The sequence below is a fragment of the Denticeps clupeoides genome, chromosome 6 (genome assembly GCF_900700375.1).
Source record: "Denticeps clupeoides chromosome 6, fDenClu1.1, whole genome shotgun sequence".
Lineage (NCBI taxonomy): Eukaryota > Metazoa > Chordata > Actinopteri > Clupeiformes > Denticipitidae > Denticeps > Denticeps clupeoides.
In genome coordinates, this window is record NC_041712.1 from 15727544 (window position 1) to 15744441 (window position 16898).

At 42.4% G+C, this 16898-nt stretch overlaps 1 protein-coding gene across 2 annotated transcripts; it reads right to left on the minus strand.

Moving 5' to 3' along the window:
• Positions 1 to 1472: 1472 nt before the first annotated feature.
• robo4 (roundabout, axon guidance receptor, homolog 4 (Drosophila)) lies at positions 1473 to 16785 on the minus strand. Of its 2 annotated transcripts, none has more exons than XM_028983734.1 (19): positions 16380 to 16785; positions 12638 to 12964; positions 11950 to 12107; positions 11645 to 11765; positions 11388 to 11526; positions 10907 to 11034; positions 10583 to 10698; positions 10175 to 10406; positions 9718 to 9839; positions 9416 to 9587; positions 8902 to 9096; positions 8775 to 8817; positions 8554 to 8669; positions 7164 to 7481; positions 6986 to 7078; positions 6532 to 6658; positions 5099 to 5365; positions 4028 to 4335; positions 1473 to 2755 (listed from the first exon to the last, which is right to left on the minus strand). In XM_028983734.1, exons 1-19 carry the CDS (start codon positions 16570 to 16572, stop codon positions 2445 to 2447), a joined length of 3486 nt encoding a protein of 1161 aa, XP_028839567.1. In that variant the 5' UTR covers positions 16573 to 16785; the 3' UTR covers positions 1473 to 2444. The 2 variants fall into 2 exon arrangements, with proteins under 2 accessions (XP_028839567.1, XP_028839568.1); XM_028983735.1 differs by lacking the exon at positions 16380 to 16785 and adding an exon at positions 14655 to 14893 and having other exon boundaries at positions 1474 to 2755.
• Between the last annotated feature and the right edge of the window lie 113 nt (positions 16786 to 16898).

A 16898-nucleotide genomic window follows, 5' to 3' on the forward strand; every position in this document is an offset into this window, starting at 1 on the left:
GATTTTTATTTGAATGGACATTATCCTTGCTAACTGTTTTCCAGTGTGTCCCAGTCTCTAAGTTTCACCCTGTTAGGGTAGGTTATGTAATAAATAAATAGACGTAGTTATAAAAGTTGTCTTTAAACAGAATGTTCTCTGAGCTCGGCCAAAATGCATTCCTAAATATTCCTTAATGTCACTTTTCTAATGGGATTTATTTGTAAAGCCACCAATTTTAGACTCAGTTCTCACAACCAGCATGAAGCGGGTTATAGAATTATGGCCTATTGCTGCATTTTACTCTAATTTTTACAGCCTCTTGTTTAACAGCATTTTGTAGCGCTGCGAGTTCCGCCTGCAGGTGAACAAAAGACTGAAAATGTAGACAGATTTGCCTGTCCTTCAGGTTAAGAAATACACTTTATGTTGGATGCAAAGCTTGAAGTCTATTAAACCGAAGACAAAAACCTCCATTGAATGACCAGCCGTGCCTGCTGACTTTGTTCAAACATGAGTGTCTGGCCTTGTTATTTTTTTGGAAGACTCACACCACCGTGCACAAAGATTCGACCCAATAATGCTCATGCCTCCTGGGAAAGGTCCCTTGGTTTTAACTGTCCCAGAGGTTTTTCTCTTATTTAGGTTTCTTTTTTTTATCATCATGACTTACATTAAGTCTCTTTCATAAAAACCAAAGCACTGTGCCGAAGAGAGAGGATTTAGAAGATCAAACTCTTTATTGGTCTCTCTCTCTCTCTCTTTTTCTTTTTTTTCTAACATTAATCCGGCTGGACAAATGACAGCAATGGCATGAAACATAAATGGAGGCACGAGCGGAAGCTTAAACGTAGTGTGGTAAAATGGCAATGTGGGTCACTGGATTACTGGCGGGCTATATAAAGCAGGGCTTTCTGGCTGTGGCGTAGCCATAGTGCAGATCCTTGTGGTGGGTGTACAGGGCTGAAGCAGAGATGCGAGGGGGAGGTGGCTTTTTGTGCCAAGCATATGGCGGTAGGCAGTGATGGAGACGAAGGATAATCCTTCAAGATTTGTGGCAAACGTGTTAGGCGGCAGCCGCTGTGGTTGTAACGCAAATTTGGTTTGTTTTGCGCTCAGGATTAGGGGTTTTGCAATGATGTACGTGGCCTCTGCGGTGACCTCTTTACCAGTCAGATGAACCGGGAGAGCAAACACCAGACAACTGCGGCCGCAAGGCTGCAGCTACGAGTCTGATGGCCACCAGGCACCACGTATGAAACAAGCGGCCAAGAGGATCCATGTTTGTGAAAACCACCCATCAGGCAGGTAACACGTCAGACCTGCCCAGAAGGCTAAATATGAAAGATCTACCCATCAGAGTAAGCATGAAAGGACTGCCGGGTGAGCAGGGTAGTACTGTACTTCATGCGGAAGTGGATGCTTTCTTTTTTTTTTTTTATTAAAAAGATCATTAGAATCAACATGAGGTTAGTTCCAGTGCAAAAATAATTCAAAATGATTTTACTTTATGACTGAAAAAACAAAACAAAAAAAAACACACAGTAAAATTATCTTAAAAAAGACCACATGTTCTGTAGTTCTAAACGTGTAACATTAAAAAAAAAAAAAGAATTTAAAAAAAGGGAACAGAAGATATGTAATATCCCAGTAATTACACTTCACTGTGCAGTCTAAAGTCTGTTAAGGACTGTTTCTTGATCATTGGGGAAATGCACAGATGATAAAGTTAAATTAAACACATTTAAACATCACACAATCCTAGTAATAGCAAGTTACAGTAAATGAGAGAATTACAGCTAAGAGTATAAAACTTTGTGCTAAACTAAAAAGTATGAAAATCTCAGTGTATATACTTTAAATAGAGCAGCAAGATATTTACATGCACTTGCATATAAATGGAGAAATGTTCTGTGCATTTCTGATGACCGAATTATGCAAAAACATTCACTATATCAATGAAATACTGTACTGGTTTGAATTTAACACAGGTTTTTTTATGTCAAAAAAGTGATGTAACAAAGTGAAATAATAGTTTATTTGCACCCTTTGCTTACTTAAATGCAGTGCACACTAATTTACCAGTTATTTAAATATGACAAATTAATCTAAAAGATGAATGAAATTGATTTAATGAATTCATATAAATGAAGTTAAAAACAGCCTACCTTATCGCCATTATCTTTGAATAAAATAATTTTCAGTTTTCTCATAAACTTGTCTTGAAAAACGTTGTTGTCTTATATTTGTGTCATCATGGTGGCACGCTGGGAAATAAGTTGAACAGTAAGAGTAGAAAAGTTCTCATTATATTTTATGATTGCAACAACATTATCCTACATGTGTCTTGCTTTGAACACGTGGGCTTCTATAAAAATCCTCTGCGGAGCAAATCCAGGTTGACTGCAGGGAAATTCAGTGCCCTGAGGTATTATGGAAGATGAACTTTTGACCTTGGTCTGAGGTTAGTAGGGGCTGATGTGGGTTGATGGTGACTGATGGGAGGAAACTTTCTGGCTGCCTGGTCTGTTATTTGGGAGACAACCCCAGCGCCCAGGGGCCGAGTTGAGGTCAACTGGTCCCCTTGTGGCTCCTCTTCGGGCACCTCCCACTGCTCCTCCAGTGGATCCAACCCCAGCCTGGCTCTGACGGTACTGAGCCTCCATCTCCTCTACCCACGCCATGCTCCAGTCCCACACAGGCAGGGGCGCAACCTCACCAAAGCAGTCCTGGGTGGGGAACAGTCCACTCAGGGGAGATGCAGGGGGGGTGAAATCTGACAGACGAACAAAGTAATGAGTGCATACGTTGCATATCTGCAAGAACTACTGTTAAATCAGTAATCCATGATCAACATGTAGAAAAGAAGAATGAGCCTAACGAACATTCTCAATTATTGTTTTGTCCTTACTGCCTCAATTAGTAAAGCTCAGTTAAATCAATGAAGACCAAAAACAAAAAAACAATTCTACAAATGGACAGAGTTTGCTCCGTGTGACTGGTTTGGTGATGCCGTTAATGTAATGGTGTGGTGTCCAATTTACTGAGAGGTTTTAAATCCTCAGGGTGCCACGCCCCCACTGTACTCGTAAGAGAGAACACAGACTCTGACCTCCAGCCCACCACGCTGCTAAGATGTCAGAGACTATAGTCCAGCTGCTGGCCTGGTGTCATCTAGCCCTTCATTAGTGGTCTGTTTCTGACCACAGGAAAGCTGCTGACTGGGTATTTTTAGGCGGTGGATAACACCGACATGTGTACAAATCTTGACACACTCCTACAAGCACAACATGCCTCTACCCTGTCAGTGTCACTGCTGTGGTGACAACAGTCCCACTAGACCAGAATCACATTAACTATGTACTACAGGCAGTGTGCTATGTGCTGTACCTGTGTGCCTTCAGAATGCCTAAATGGTGCACTGTCCAATAATATGTGCAGGCACGACAGATGCAGCTCATGATGTTTAATTTATCCTATAAAAGCTTTTAAAAACATGATAAACCTGTAAGTGTGTGAATCAGGCATTTTAGTGGTGGCACTAATCTACTTTATGATGTAATGGTGTGCTTTTGGGAAAAAAAACACTTTTCATAATCTATTTTCAGTCCTGGACAACATATGGCAATGAGTGCATGATTACTACAAGTGAACGAGTATGCAGATGGATATGATTCCACTTTATATGTATAGAGTGCTGCTAAATACGGTCTCATTATGAAAAAAAAACACATTACATGTAATCAATCAACATAACAAATACCTTTAAACTTTACAAGTTACATTTGGACGGTATGATGTTTAGTAGTACATGTAACACATTTCTAACGAGAGTTATCAATTAAAATGTGTTGACAATGGTAATTCTGTGGTGATATGGCGCCATCTAGTGGAAATATCTTTTGATGTCAGCAAACACTTTATCACTTTTTAATCAAGTGCACTACCTAGTGGCTATAAATGGTAATAGGTAGGAAAACAAGTCTTATTGTCATGTGGTTTATTGTATTATTTTAGCTCTTGGTTTCACTTTCACCAGGTTTTGTACCTGAAAATGTGCCTCCCGTCATCGATTCTGCAGTCATGGCCAGAACCCTGGCGAAGTTGGCATCATTCATGAACGAGCCGTCAGACGAGCTGATGAGGCTGGTACGGGCACTTGCCATGTTGCTCCCAGAGGCTGAGCCCCACCCGTTCCAGAGTGACCCCTCCCATTCGCTGCAGCAGGAGGAGGGCGTGCTTCTCAGCTTCACTTTCTCCTGCCTTTCATTCACATCCTCCAACTCAGACGGGCCGCAGATGTAGCCAAATGTGGGTGTGGGGGAGAAAGGTCGTGGGACAGCGTCTGACAGGGTACTGAAAAAGCCAGGTGAGCACAAGTCAAATAAAATAAGGAATTTTTACAGTACGAAAGACTTTAATAACACACACAAAGCTGACTAATTACAATAAGCATGTTTAAACTGAGGTGTGTGATATTTAAACAATAGGCCACAATGGGTCAATGGGTAAAATCTTATCTAAAAATGAGAGGCTTTTTTGAGGGTAAAGAAATGTCATGACAGATAATAAAAACTAAAAATAAACAAAACGTTATTTTGGTGGGCTGGAGGTCAGAGTCTGTGTTCTCTCTTACGAGTACAGTGGGGGCGTGGCACCCTGAGGATTTAAAACCTCTCAGTAAATTGGACATTTTTTCATAGAATTTATGTATAGGGGAATTTTAATTGACTATTTAAATGTCAAGTACACTTACATGTGTGTGTATTAATACATGTGCTACCCCATCACAGTTTATTCTGTCAGCCTTGTCCCAGGAGACTCTGTACATCGTATCTTCAAGCCAGCTTTCTGTGCTTCTGACAAACGTGTTTAAGATATTCATTGAGTCTAATTAGAGAAGATCTGGAGCACAACATTCCAGCTATGTGGTCCTGTCTGAGAATCTGCAGCCTGTCCTGTGTGGATACTTCCAAGCGTTTGGAAGACACATGCCTACTTCCTCCCAAGGGCATTGTCTGGTCTAAAAATAAACCTGTGCCGTGCAACCAAAATGTGATCTTTTCATCTGTCATTTGTGCAAAAGAAGCTGGCAGGTGTTCCGTTTAACTTTCCCTACCTGTGCCTGTCAGCCCTGGGACTCAGCTCAAGGTACTGTGCGGCCCCTTGTGTGGAGAGGGTGGTGTTCTGGTCCAGGTCCAGGTCAGTGTCCACATCTATGTCAGTGTCTGCCGACAGGCAGAAGGAGGCGGTGGACAGACGACTGTAGGTGGGGCTGGGGAACGACGGGCAGCCTGAGATGGTAACAGGACCCCGGATTGCGGATGCAGTGCAGACAGACTGCAGTGAGCCCGCGTCGACAGTGAGCTTGGTAGACCTTGTGGATCTGGTTGGGAAGACATTCAGGCATATTCTTCAGAATGGAGGATACAGTAATGAGTAGGGGTGTGTATTGGCAAGGATCTCACGATACAGATCACAATATGTTTATATCGTGATACTGTATATATTGATAAATTGTGATACTGTGATAAATGTTGCAATGTTCTACAGTTCACTGAAAATGCAAAAACAGAGCTGATATACAAGATGCTGTGTACGATCTCGGTAGTTACATTAATAATTTAGCCAAACTAACATAACTCATAACCTAACACCCCTAGTAATGACTTGAAGTATTATTTTATTTGAAGCATTATTATATTACATCAGTCATAGAGCTTGTCATACAGCCTCACTGGCCTGAATACAATGAATTAACACAAATGACACAACAGTCAGAAAGGGCCTGATCATTAACTGATGAATGGACTCATGCATGCTGGTCCAAAATAAACTACAATCTGGCAAAGACTGAATTTCACAGTGTTAAATTTAGAATCCGAAGCAGAGTGACGGCTGCCAGAGCCCATCCTGAGCCAGTGTGGCCATGATGGTAATTTATTTATAACTGCATGATATCATGAGATGGGAATTGGCGTCCCCTTGTGGAATTTTCCAACAATTAAGATGAATTTTTTATCATCTATGGTCTAAAAATGTCTTTGATTCCTTGTCTCTGCACATTAACATCTTGTTTTGTGTATTTCTTGTCACAGGTTTGACATGAATTCCTGATCATTGTTTTTTGAATATTTGTCGACCTTCTTGAGAACAGCTAACAGTGCTATTTGCTTCTAAACTGTCTCATTGTGTACATATCATTACAGGAAACATGAAAGAAGATATCACTGATGGCAGCTTGTAAATTGGCACGTACCCACCAGAAAATGTTCATTCCAAGGTTTCACTAATGAACAACACGTCTCTTTCACTCAAAGCTCCACAAGGCCATTGTAGTAAGTCTATGTGCTAAATTGATTTCCTGTTTCTGCAATTCCTAGCCATTCTTGTACTGATGACAGACTTATGATATGAAAGTCTGTGCCATTATCCTGCATTCCAGAGTGCCGTTAACTGTGTGTTGCAGCGCAAGTATGGACAGACGGGAGGAAGCGTTGAACAATGGTTGCACAGAAAATGGAAAAAGGTAACTGATGGCGCCAGACTCACCCTTCCTCAGAGCTCAGGCTGAGGGTGTCATCTATCGGAAGAGGTGGAGGAGTGGGGAGCATATCCACCAAGTGCAAGGAGGCAGAGTAATGGAGTATACGAGGAGACCCAGTTTGCTTGAACGCACCTGAATTTAAGTAACATCAGAAAAAAAAATCAATCATGTTAATATTGAGCAGTTTATTTTGTTTAGAACATCCTTATTTGCCTGGCAAGTAAAACATATATCTGTTTTTTATTCATTTGATTAGTGTGTGTGTACATGTGTGTGTGTGTGTGTGTGTGTGTGTGTGTGTATATATATATATATATAGAGCATATTAACAAATGCTATTATTGGTCATCTAAAGGTGTCTTCTAAAACACAAATTAGTCTGATCTATGATGATATGGCCCTCTTAAAATCTGAGTGAGTGTATTTAAATCATTTAAATCATGCAATGTCTGGTCTGACCTGAAGGCTGATGATGAGCACCAGATGCATTCCGGACGACCAAGGCCTGTTGGTGAACTGGTACCAGTGGGGCGCTGTTGACAGCATGAAGTTCTAGAAATCAGAAGACACTGAAGTGGTCATGTTTCACTCATTTAAAAACAATAAGCATGAAAACGTATAACCGCCACTGATTTACCTCGCTTTTGGTTCTTCTCCCACGATTCCTTCAGAACGCCCATGTTGGGCTGAGCCGGGAGGGCCCGTTTCCATGGAAGCACTTGTTCATCAGTGGTCACCTCTGGGTCGTGGACGGTTGGAGGGATGCAAACCGTCTCACAGTTTTGCGCTGCGTTACAGTGAGGCCTTTTGGGGCAGCGGGCGGGGCTGTTAAACGTCTTCAGTTTGTTGCCAGAAAGATCCACGTAAAAAGTGCCATAAACCCCACAGCTGTCTGGCACTATGGGGACAACAGCTTCAAGATGACCGGGGTCCTTCTTCTGTGTGACAGGAAGTGCTGTCATAAAAAGAAAATAGTAATAAAAAACTAAGGCTAATAACCTGGCATGTGGACAAAACATCTGGCAATAGATTTATCTGTAGTTTATTAAAGTAATCCACTACATAATGTACATGTATACATAATGTAGCTGGTACAGGATGTTCAAGTGTTCATTTCCTAGTGGCTGCTTTTTAGAAAGAAACAACACAACAGTGCATAGAGAAATATGTAAACTCTGTCAGCATTTTCAAGGACAGGAAACATCTTGCTTTCAATCTCAATAACAGGATTACAAACCAACTATTATTACTACACCGGCGCAATTGGCTCGCTGTGTTTGATAATGCTGAATGCTGAACGGCAAGGCAAACGAGATAATACTGCAAGAGACTGACAGTGTTGTATGCTGCACTTGTTGATTAATGATTATTAATCACTGGTAATCACTGTCTTCAGTATAAAAACTGTGCCATAGTTCCTTATTTCACAGTGATCTTTAGTGGGTTTGATTTACTTGTTTTGCATACAGCACCATCATCATCTCTCTCACACACACACACACACACACACACACACACACACACACACACACACTAATGTTTTCAGATTTATGTAAATTACGTCATCTACTACATAATTACAGCCCAGCACAAGACTACTTTCTCTACAACCTCTGCTGTTTGCATCTTCATTTAATATAAAACCAGATAATGCATGCACAAGACAGAGCTGCATATCAATTAAAAATGGCTCCAAACTTCCAGAACTATGCCCATGACTTTACCAATGTCTTTTTCATAATTTATCTGGTTGTAAATCAAGCTACATTGTTTAAGTAATGTTGCACAATTTTACACACAGTGTCTTGCTTACCAACATTATAAGCCTCAGTTTGAATGAATTCTATATGTAACTTATGTACAGTCTCTAGATAGGTTTACACAGAACCTATCAAATGTAAAAAATAAAGTATATATTTTTTTGATAGCTGCCCACATTCGTTTCTGCTGGTGTTCTTAATGCCCGTGTAATGGTATGTAATGGTGATGGTCCTGTTGTAATAACTCTGGTAATGGTGGTGACTCACTGGATTTCTGTGACCCCAGGATATCCTGGCTCTGAGTCCATAAGCCCTGGTACTGATCCTTACATGGGGCTGGCCTCCAGGCCCCCGAAATCCATGGAGAGTCAGGGGCTGCCATTCTGCCCTCACAATAATGCGTTAAGATATTAGCCAGTGCTGTTTCCTTATGTAACATATTTTTTCATTTAATTTTTATTTAAGCATTAATTTTATATATACTTTACCTGTGCTTTATGATGAGGTCTTCACTGGCTAGCCTGTACAAACCTACAGTGGGCCAAGAAAAGAACTGCATTCAAAATTCTACACCAATATTAACAATGACAGTAAAACTTAATATCTCTAACGGACCTGGGGCCTTGCGGTTTCTGTGCTTCAGGTCGGAAGGCTGGGAGTGGTGGCGGCACAGGCACACGGTGGTGACCATGACAATACAACACAGGAGGGCACCGACGCTGCCAATGAACACGGGCTCACGCACCACCGCCAGAATGTGTGCCATCGCGCCAGAGCCACCAAGCTGGGGGGAGACTGCCTGCTTGGTCTCTGAAAACGTTAATACAACATTGCCCCTCAAATGAGACAACCTCAAATACCTTTTCAACAGTTATTAAACTATTGTCTGGACCCTAAATGTAAGACGACAGAGTAAATAAAATTTTTTAGGGAAAAAAATATTTGGGTCAGTATATTATCTTGCTTAATGTAATAAAGGAATACGCTTCCATAAATCTGAATATTACACAATGTAGTATGGAAGTTCTTGGCAAAACAGAATATTATCATGAAAACGGTTAATATTATTAAAACATGCAGCATTCCTCGGTTCATTTTGTATAAACCTGTCACCCTTTATTCCACTAACCTATGAGAAGTCTGTGAGGGTCACTCTGTACACCAATCCCTGCCCCATTCACTGCTGCCACCCTCACCCAGTACGGCCTGCCCGGGTGCAGCATTCCGATGTCGAGACTGTGAGTGCCGCTGTCAACAGTCCAATTAAAGAACTGCTGATCGTCCGACTGCACACACCACACCTGACAGGGCACACACACAGAAATGTCACCAAACACAGTTGACACCGTTTAACTTCATTTTATGGGAAAGCGACTCAACTGCGCAAAACTTTTTGGGTTGGTGGTCTTTCGGAATTTTATCTGTTGTTACCTGATAACCCTGAATGATCCCATTGTGTGCGTCGTGGGGAGGAGGGTCCCAGCTCAAGTGGACTGTGTCATTTCGGTCAGCTGGCATCGTTATGGTGATACCCTGAGGTGGAGCACTGGGGACTGTGGGAAAACCGTGTGACAAAGGACTCAAATTCAATAAAGTAATACCATGCATTCAGTGAAACTGCACTGAAATTGTATCAGATTCTTAAATGATATTACGTGTATAGGAAATATGTAGTTTAAGACAAATAAGCTTTCTAAATAAAATTTTGAATAAATCTTAACCATTTTGCATCTGGACCAAGTTATATTACTAAATAGGCCAAATTAGTACTAAAATGTCAAACAAATAATCCATATTAGCCTTTCAATGTGATAAAAGCTAAAGTTAATAATACAATTATAATGGTCATTCAGATTATGTTTTTTTGTGTTAATGAAATCATGCTCACCAGTCTCGGGGACCCTTAAATGCTTAGTGTTGCTTTCCCTGCCATATAAACCTCTTCCATAAGGCCGGACTTTGAACTCGTACTTATACCCCCTCTTGAGTGGCCCAATGGGTGTTTGGAAACTGGGCACAGGCACCTTCTTAGCTGCCCAGTCTGAGCTGGCAGGCAGAAGAGAACGGTACAGGACCTCAAAACCATCCAGAAAATGAGGCTGGGTTGCAGAGGACTGGAGCTGAGACCAAAGAGCAAAGGGAACGGCAGAAAAACGGATGAAAATTGGGGCAAGCTGACATGATGATTTTTTGTTTCCAGCAGCTGAATCTTACAGCTTTTCAACAATATACAGATGTAGTAAACTGTCTATTTCCAGACATCAATTGCAACTTGTGATAGATGAATCCTTCATACCCTCCACCGCACTTGAGTCATGCTGGAGGAAGTCGTCATCACTGCAACACTGTCCAGCTCGACACGCAGCACTGACAGCTCCTTGTGAAGATCCCGTGTGAGGGTACGAGAGGCATCTGTAAAATTCACAAGACACAAGAACCCCTGCTGGTGCTGATCATGTAAGAACAATGAGTGCAAAATGCATCATATTTCATTATAAGGTTGGATCTCTCATTTATGACATAAATATTTTAGTCAAACGAATTTGAAAATAAATTTAATTCTGTGAAGTGAAGAAGTGCAGTAGAAGGCGAAGGAGTTTCATCTTCATTCCAGCCTTACCCTCTACAAAAAGCTCTGCGCTGTATGAGATCATGCCCACTTCATTGACAGCAGTGCAGGTGTACTTCCCAGCATCCTGCTCTGTCACATAATGGATCTGTAGGCTCTTGTCTGGATTGATCAAATATCTGTAAAAGCATAACAAAGACACCGATATGACAATCACTTCACTTTCAATATCAAAAGCTAATCTGGAATCAAGAATAAAACTTCTGTCGGTCAAGATTTTAGACAGCTAGTCATTTAACAATGATAGTTAGTAGTAGCTATGATACCAAAAAACCTGTTTTAGACGTGTGAAAAATTGGGCCACCTTTATATTATGAGAGATGTATTGGGACACCGAAGCACTGAAACTTTCTGGACACCCTCAATAAGAAAAGTCTTATAATACACGGCAAATCATCTTTACAAAGAAAAATGGAACATAAGAGGTTGAATTTCTGGGAGAATGAATAATAGTTGATTTCTGAAATCTGACCTGCCATTTGGCAGAGGTCCTTGCTCACTGCTCCACTCCACAGCAGGCATTGGGTCACCCTCCGCCTCGCAGAAGAACTGTGCTGCCTCCCCGACCTTAACCGAGACATTCTCAGGCTTGTGCACTAACACAGGCTTTGCTGTGAAAGACGAAGGGTAACGAATCTCAGTATCAACCACATAAAATCAGAACAAGACGTTTTCAGTGGAAAGCTGATTTCAAATTACAATGTGGACCATCAATGTGGACCATCATACCTAATACTGACAGTCTTGCTGCTCGGCTCTCACGGACCCCGACTGTGTTGGAGGCCACACAAATGTAAACCCCTGCATCAGTCTTCCGAGCTGGGGCAACAATCAATTTCCCATTGAGTTGCTAGAAAAGAATAAATGCACAATTAGCAGAATGACATCATATTTTATCCAGTGGAGCATTTTCATTTTTTGCATTTAAAGTAAATGCAAGTCAGCCTGTTCCTCTGAGTCACCTACTGGGATTTGAATGGACCGTCTAATTAAACGACCTTACAAACTGGACCCTGAATTACAAATGAGCTCACAGTGTAGTGGTCATCCGTTCTATTGATGAGCACACCGTCCTTCTTCCAGACGACGTTGGGTTCCGGATGGCCAACAGGAGGACTGCAGTTCATCACTGCGACCTCACCCACAGCCACCTCCACGTTACCGGGCTGTACCTGGAACTCCTCACGCAGGGCTGCAAGGGCAAAAAGTATCAGGGCACAGTCACACAACTTTCATTACACATTTCATTTGCACATCCACGCGTATGCTATATCAATACTACATTTAAATTTGCCACATGCTTGCAGCGAAATGCCAAAATGAAAAACGAATTAATTATAAGGCTAACGCTTGTCAGCCTGAGAGCTGGAATTTGCCAGGCAGGACTCTGTTTTGGATGCAAACATGGTATGAAGTCAGGGGTCAATTAGCAGAGTGTTGGTTTTGCTGGGAGGGACAGGGGCAAACGTTGACACTGGCTCCCCTGATGATCTTAATTTGTCTCCTGCAGACCCCCGATCCTGTGAACCTTTGACCTTTGGTGTAATAAATACATGTAACTACTCAATCTCGGCCAATTGCAAGTGACCGTAGGTCTCATTAAAAAAGAAAAAAACGAGACACATGGACAGTGAGAAAGTATCTCAAGTAAAGGTCAGCTCTTGGGCTTGCCATTATCTGCACTTCCTGTTATTTTCGTTCACTGCCAACTATGTCACCCACCAGCAATGTGAAGGGAGGCGTTCCGACTGGTGGCCTTGCCAGCACTGTTCCGAGCCACACAGGCATAAACCCCTTCATGCGAGTGGCCCTTCCTCCCTGGGACCACGCTGAGGAAGAAGAGGCTCCCTTCAGACAGGACAATGGGCCGTGACTGACCCTCCAGCTTGTCTGGGTCCAGAGGCAGGCCATTGCGGAGCCACTCGATGGCGGGCTCGGGGTTGCCCTCGGCTCTGCAGGACAACGTGGCGGGGTTGCCAACCTTCACAACAACATCCGAGGGGTGGTGGACGATCCTTGGTATGCTCTCATTTGTCCGGAGCTTGAACCCTGAGGCACAAACACGAAAAAATTTATTTAATACGTAGATGAATGTATGAATCTTGGATGGGTGTTGCGCACAGAATTAATATCTGAGCACATTAATCCTCAAAGTTGTATTCTCATCTAAGATGCCAATTTATCTAAGATGCCAATTTATTAACATACAATTATGTAACATGTACGCTCATTCCCAAGGGTCCTTACATTTATCCCTCTTGTGTTCTAAAAGGGTCTAAATTGTGGGGGTGTCAATTGTAAGGTCCTGTATGTGATTTGGGGCTAAATAAGAAATACAAGTTGACATTCTCCGACGAAAAAAAGCTCTTTAGAGCTCTACCTCTAATATGAGCAAACTGAATGCATGAAAAGTCGCTATTACAATTTCCAAACTGAGAAGCAGGATATGACAAAAGGCACAAATGGCCTGCTGCTCTGTATTTCCCCACCACTCACAGGAAGTGATGAATCTGGGTAACTCTAGCTCTAAGGCTGTTACTAGAAGACACAAGTAAAAAAAATAAGATATTTTATTAAATGTATCAGAATAATTACAGTTGTGGTGGAAGTAGCCCATGTAAACATGTAATTACAACCTCAGGCCTTGACAAAAGATTGCAAGAGCTAACGCTCACCACCAACAATCTCTGTTCTCGGTTGGCGCTGGAATTTTTCATTGTCTGCAAACTCCCAGCGCATTGGATGAGCAAGATATGGGCCGGGAATTTGTTTTTCCTGCTTGGACCGGGAAACACCGCAAGTCATTTTTTTTCTCCCACTGCGTAGAACAAAGGCGCCTTCACACAAACACAATTCGGGCCGAGAGGAAATCCGTCACCTGTCCACGGAGTGTAACCGGTGTCTCTGCTAAAAACTGCCCCACTGACAGTGTTCCCATTGTGGCCTGATGTCAAAACACGCCAGTCACACCACCAGATGGGGGGGCTTCTCGTACAACAATGTGGCACATGTTCTACTGATCCGGAGGGCGAATAAACACTTATTCCTGTGGGAATAGATAAACGACGTGGCACTGACAGAGACTTTTTTTTTCCCCATTTACTGCTGCTCTGTCTCCAGTTGAACCTTTTCCCCCATGGTCCTCTGAGACAAACAGGAAATCTCTGTTCCAGTTCAGCATCAGCACAAGCTAAGAACCTGTGCTGTGAGAAGGGAGACACAGCCGATCGGAATGTGATTGAGGAATTCTTTGGCAAGGATTTCTGGCTGTGCATATAAAAAAAAGCTCCTATTGTTTCTGAAAGGGATCATTTCCTGAAGAGGAAGAGCCAGACACAGTTTCTCCGCGCTACATCCTCTGCCACCAGCCTTCAAAAGTTGAGTTCCACTGAATTTTTAGACAAAACTTCTCCCAATTAACCAGAATATTTGCACATATCTTCACACTGAGTTTCTGACGAGCCTATTTTTTTATTTCTTTATATACAAAAAAAGCTTAAAGGTTTGCTTAGATCAGGACAATGTTCGCATATATTAAAAACTGGGCTTGGTTAAACAGTCCGACAGGGGAAAAAAAGTTTCATTTTAAGACAGACAGTCATGAAAGTAAAAATGAAAACTAAACAACAACAACACCAAATTGAATGTGCATTCACATTTAAACATTTACAACTATTCAGCGACGCAAGCAGCCTCGAAATAACCTTCATCTCAGCAGCACCGCGAAGTCGGCTCTTACCTCGGAGGCTGTGAATGATTCCGATGCACACGACGCACGTGTATATGTGTTTTGTCATGGTGTCGCGGCGCGTCGCGGCGCGTCGCGGGTGCGCGGCTACGCGGGTTCGACAGGTACGCGGGTCCGAGCCCGGCGGTCACGTGGCGCGACGCGGAAAAGTTGTGGGCGCAGCTCCGAATGCGTCGGACACTCCCTGCCCGCGGTCCCGGCGCGGACACCCCCCGAACGCCCCCAGCGACTCACCTCCGGAGCGTTTCACCCACTAATACATAAAAAAAAAAACGTGCAGTTGCGTGTCATTAAATGTCATCGTTTTAATGTTCTTTGGGCAATGCGCATGCGCGTTGAGCAGGGGCAATGATGCTGTCCATGGCAACAGATGGTGAAACAATTAGATTTATGCCTTAAATATGGTGCAGGTACATTTCCAAATTTCACTCACAATAACTTATTACCTACCTAACTAACTAGTAAACTAATAATAAAATAATAATAATAATAAAAATACATAAAGTGTTTGTGCTTCCAGCACAGCTGAGAAGAGAGTAGAGGACGGAAAGAAAAGAAAAGGAAAAAGAACAGTGTTGGCTTCCAGTGATCCCGAGTGGCCCAGACTGCGCAAACACGCCAGAGAGGCACTGTGCCGGTGCTCATTCTCCTCAAAAAGGACACAAATATAAAGTGGTGTTTAGTGAACTGGGCATTGTGTGGGTAAAAAGAGTCGACTTGAGTGATGGACGCTTATGTAGATGTATGAAGTGGCGAGATGGCCTCAGCATCAGACAGCTTTCAGTGGATAACAAAGGGTTTAGGGCAGCATAAGGGCAGCGCTCGTTCACTAAAGGAGCCCGAGATGGAACAAGAAAGAAAATATCCGCCTGTGCAAAAGCCTCTCTACTAAGGTCAAATGTAAATAGAAGATGCGCATTTGTGAAAAATTGTAAATGCAAAGACATAGGTGCATAATGCTTTATCAGTAGCACCTGAGAAAATATGAATTCAACAAGTTGAGCTGAAGAATGCATTTTAATGCACAGTTCTCAATAGGCCCCAACTGGGTTTAAAGGTCACAAGACAATTGAGTCACGGAGACGTCTCACATTATATACGACTTCCTTGCTTTCTCACACAACTGCATGCGCTAAGCTTGAGAATCAGGGATCATTTAGTCTCCTCACAGATCAAAGCTGCTGACAACCAACGTAACAAATATCAGCATATGCTGATGGAACAAAAGTTGCTTGCAGACATTTTATGTATTACCTTAAAACTGTATAAATATGTAGAGCGGCTGTAATATACAGAGTAATGTAAATATAAGAAATTAATTTAAGTCAATTTGTAAAAAGAGGTGTCCACAAGCATTCAACACACCAGTTGTTTTTTTTACTTTAATAAACAATATTCAAAAATTATAGAAAGAAAATGATCATCTAGTTCTTTTAACTATTTTGGTAAAGATTTCAGAATGGTCTCAGAATGGTCTGCTGGTGTTTGAACCGGTCGTGACACTTCTCCAGACTGAAAAGTCAATATTAAGAGTATCATCTCACAATAAAATAATAATAAAAAAATTCAGAATGCACAAATTCATCAATATACAATACAATATACAAAGAATTATGTATAATTAAGTATAGTTTGAAGCGAAATTCTGAATTTGTGTACAAATTCACACAGAACCCCTCCCTCTAAATCCAATTAAAAATGAAGCAATGGACTCACCTCTCCTACGATGGGCCCTGGCTTTATGGTGTTGGTGTGCCTCATGGTGACGAGGCGCTCCCTTGCTCTGATTCACCAACCCCTCTCCCGAGGTGCCCTCCTGTAGACAGGTGCACTGGCACTTGCACTGACGTGAGGCCTCTGCCCAGGTCAAAAGCCACGACACCCACAGGAGCCATGCGCCAACCCGCATCGTAATCTTCAGCCACACGGAGATTCCCAGGGGACACAAAGTCTCCACCGCTCCTGCTAAAGATCCATCCCAACCCAGGGACACTTTGAAACCGCCAGGCGAAGCTGAACCCCCCTTTGCTTGACAGTTCCAGGACCTCCCTGTGTTAAATTATTTGGAGATTGTTATAAAGAATGTTTTTTTTTTCTCTTTATATTCATGCACTGCTTTGTGCTGCCCTTCCCACCCTCTTTTTTCTCTCTGTCCTCACTCTCTCTCCTGCTCTCCCTCCCTCTTTTGGGAACGAAGTTGGGGGGACACAATGATTGAAAAACAAGTTTCAGGCC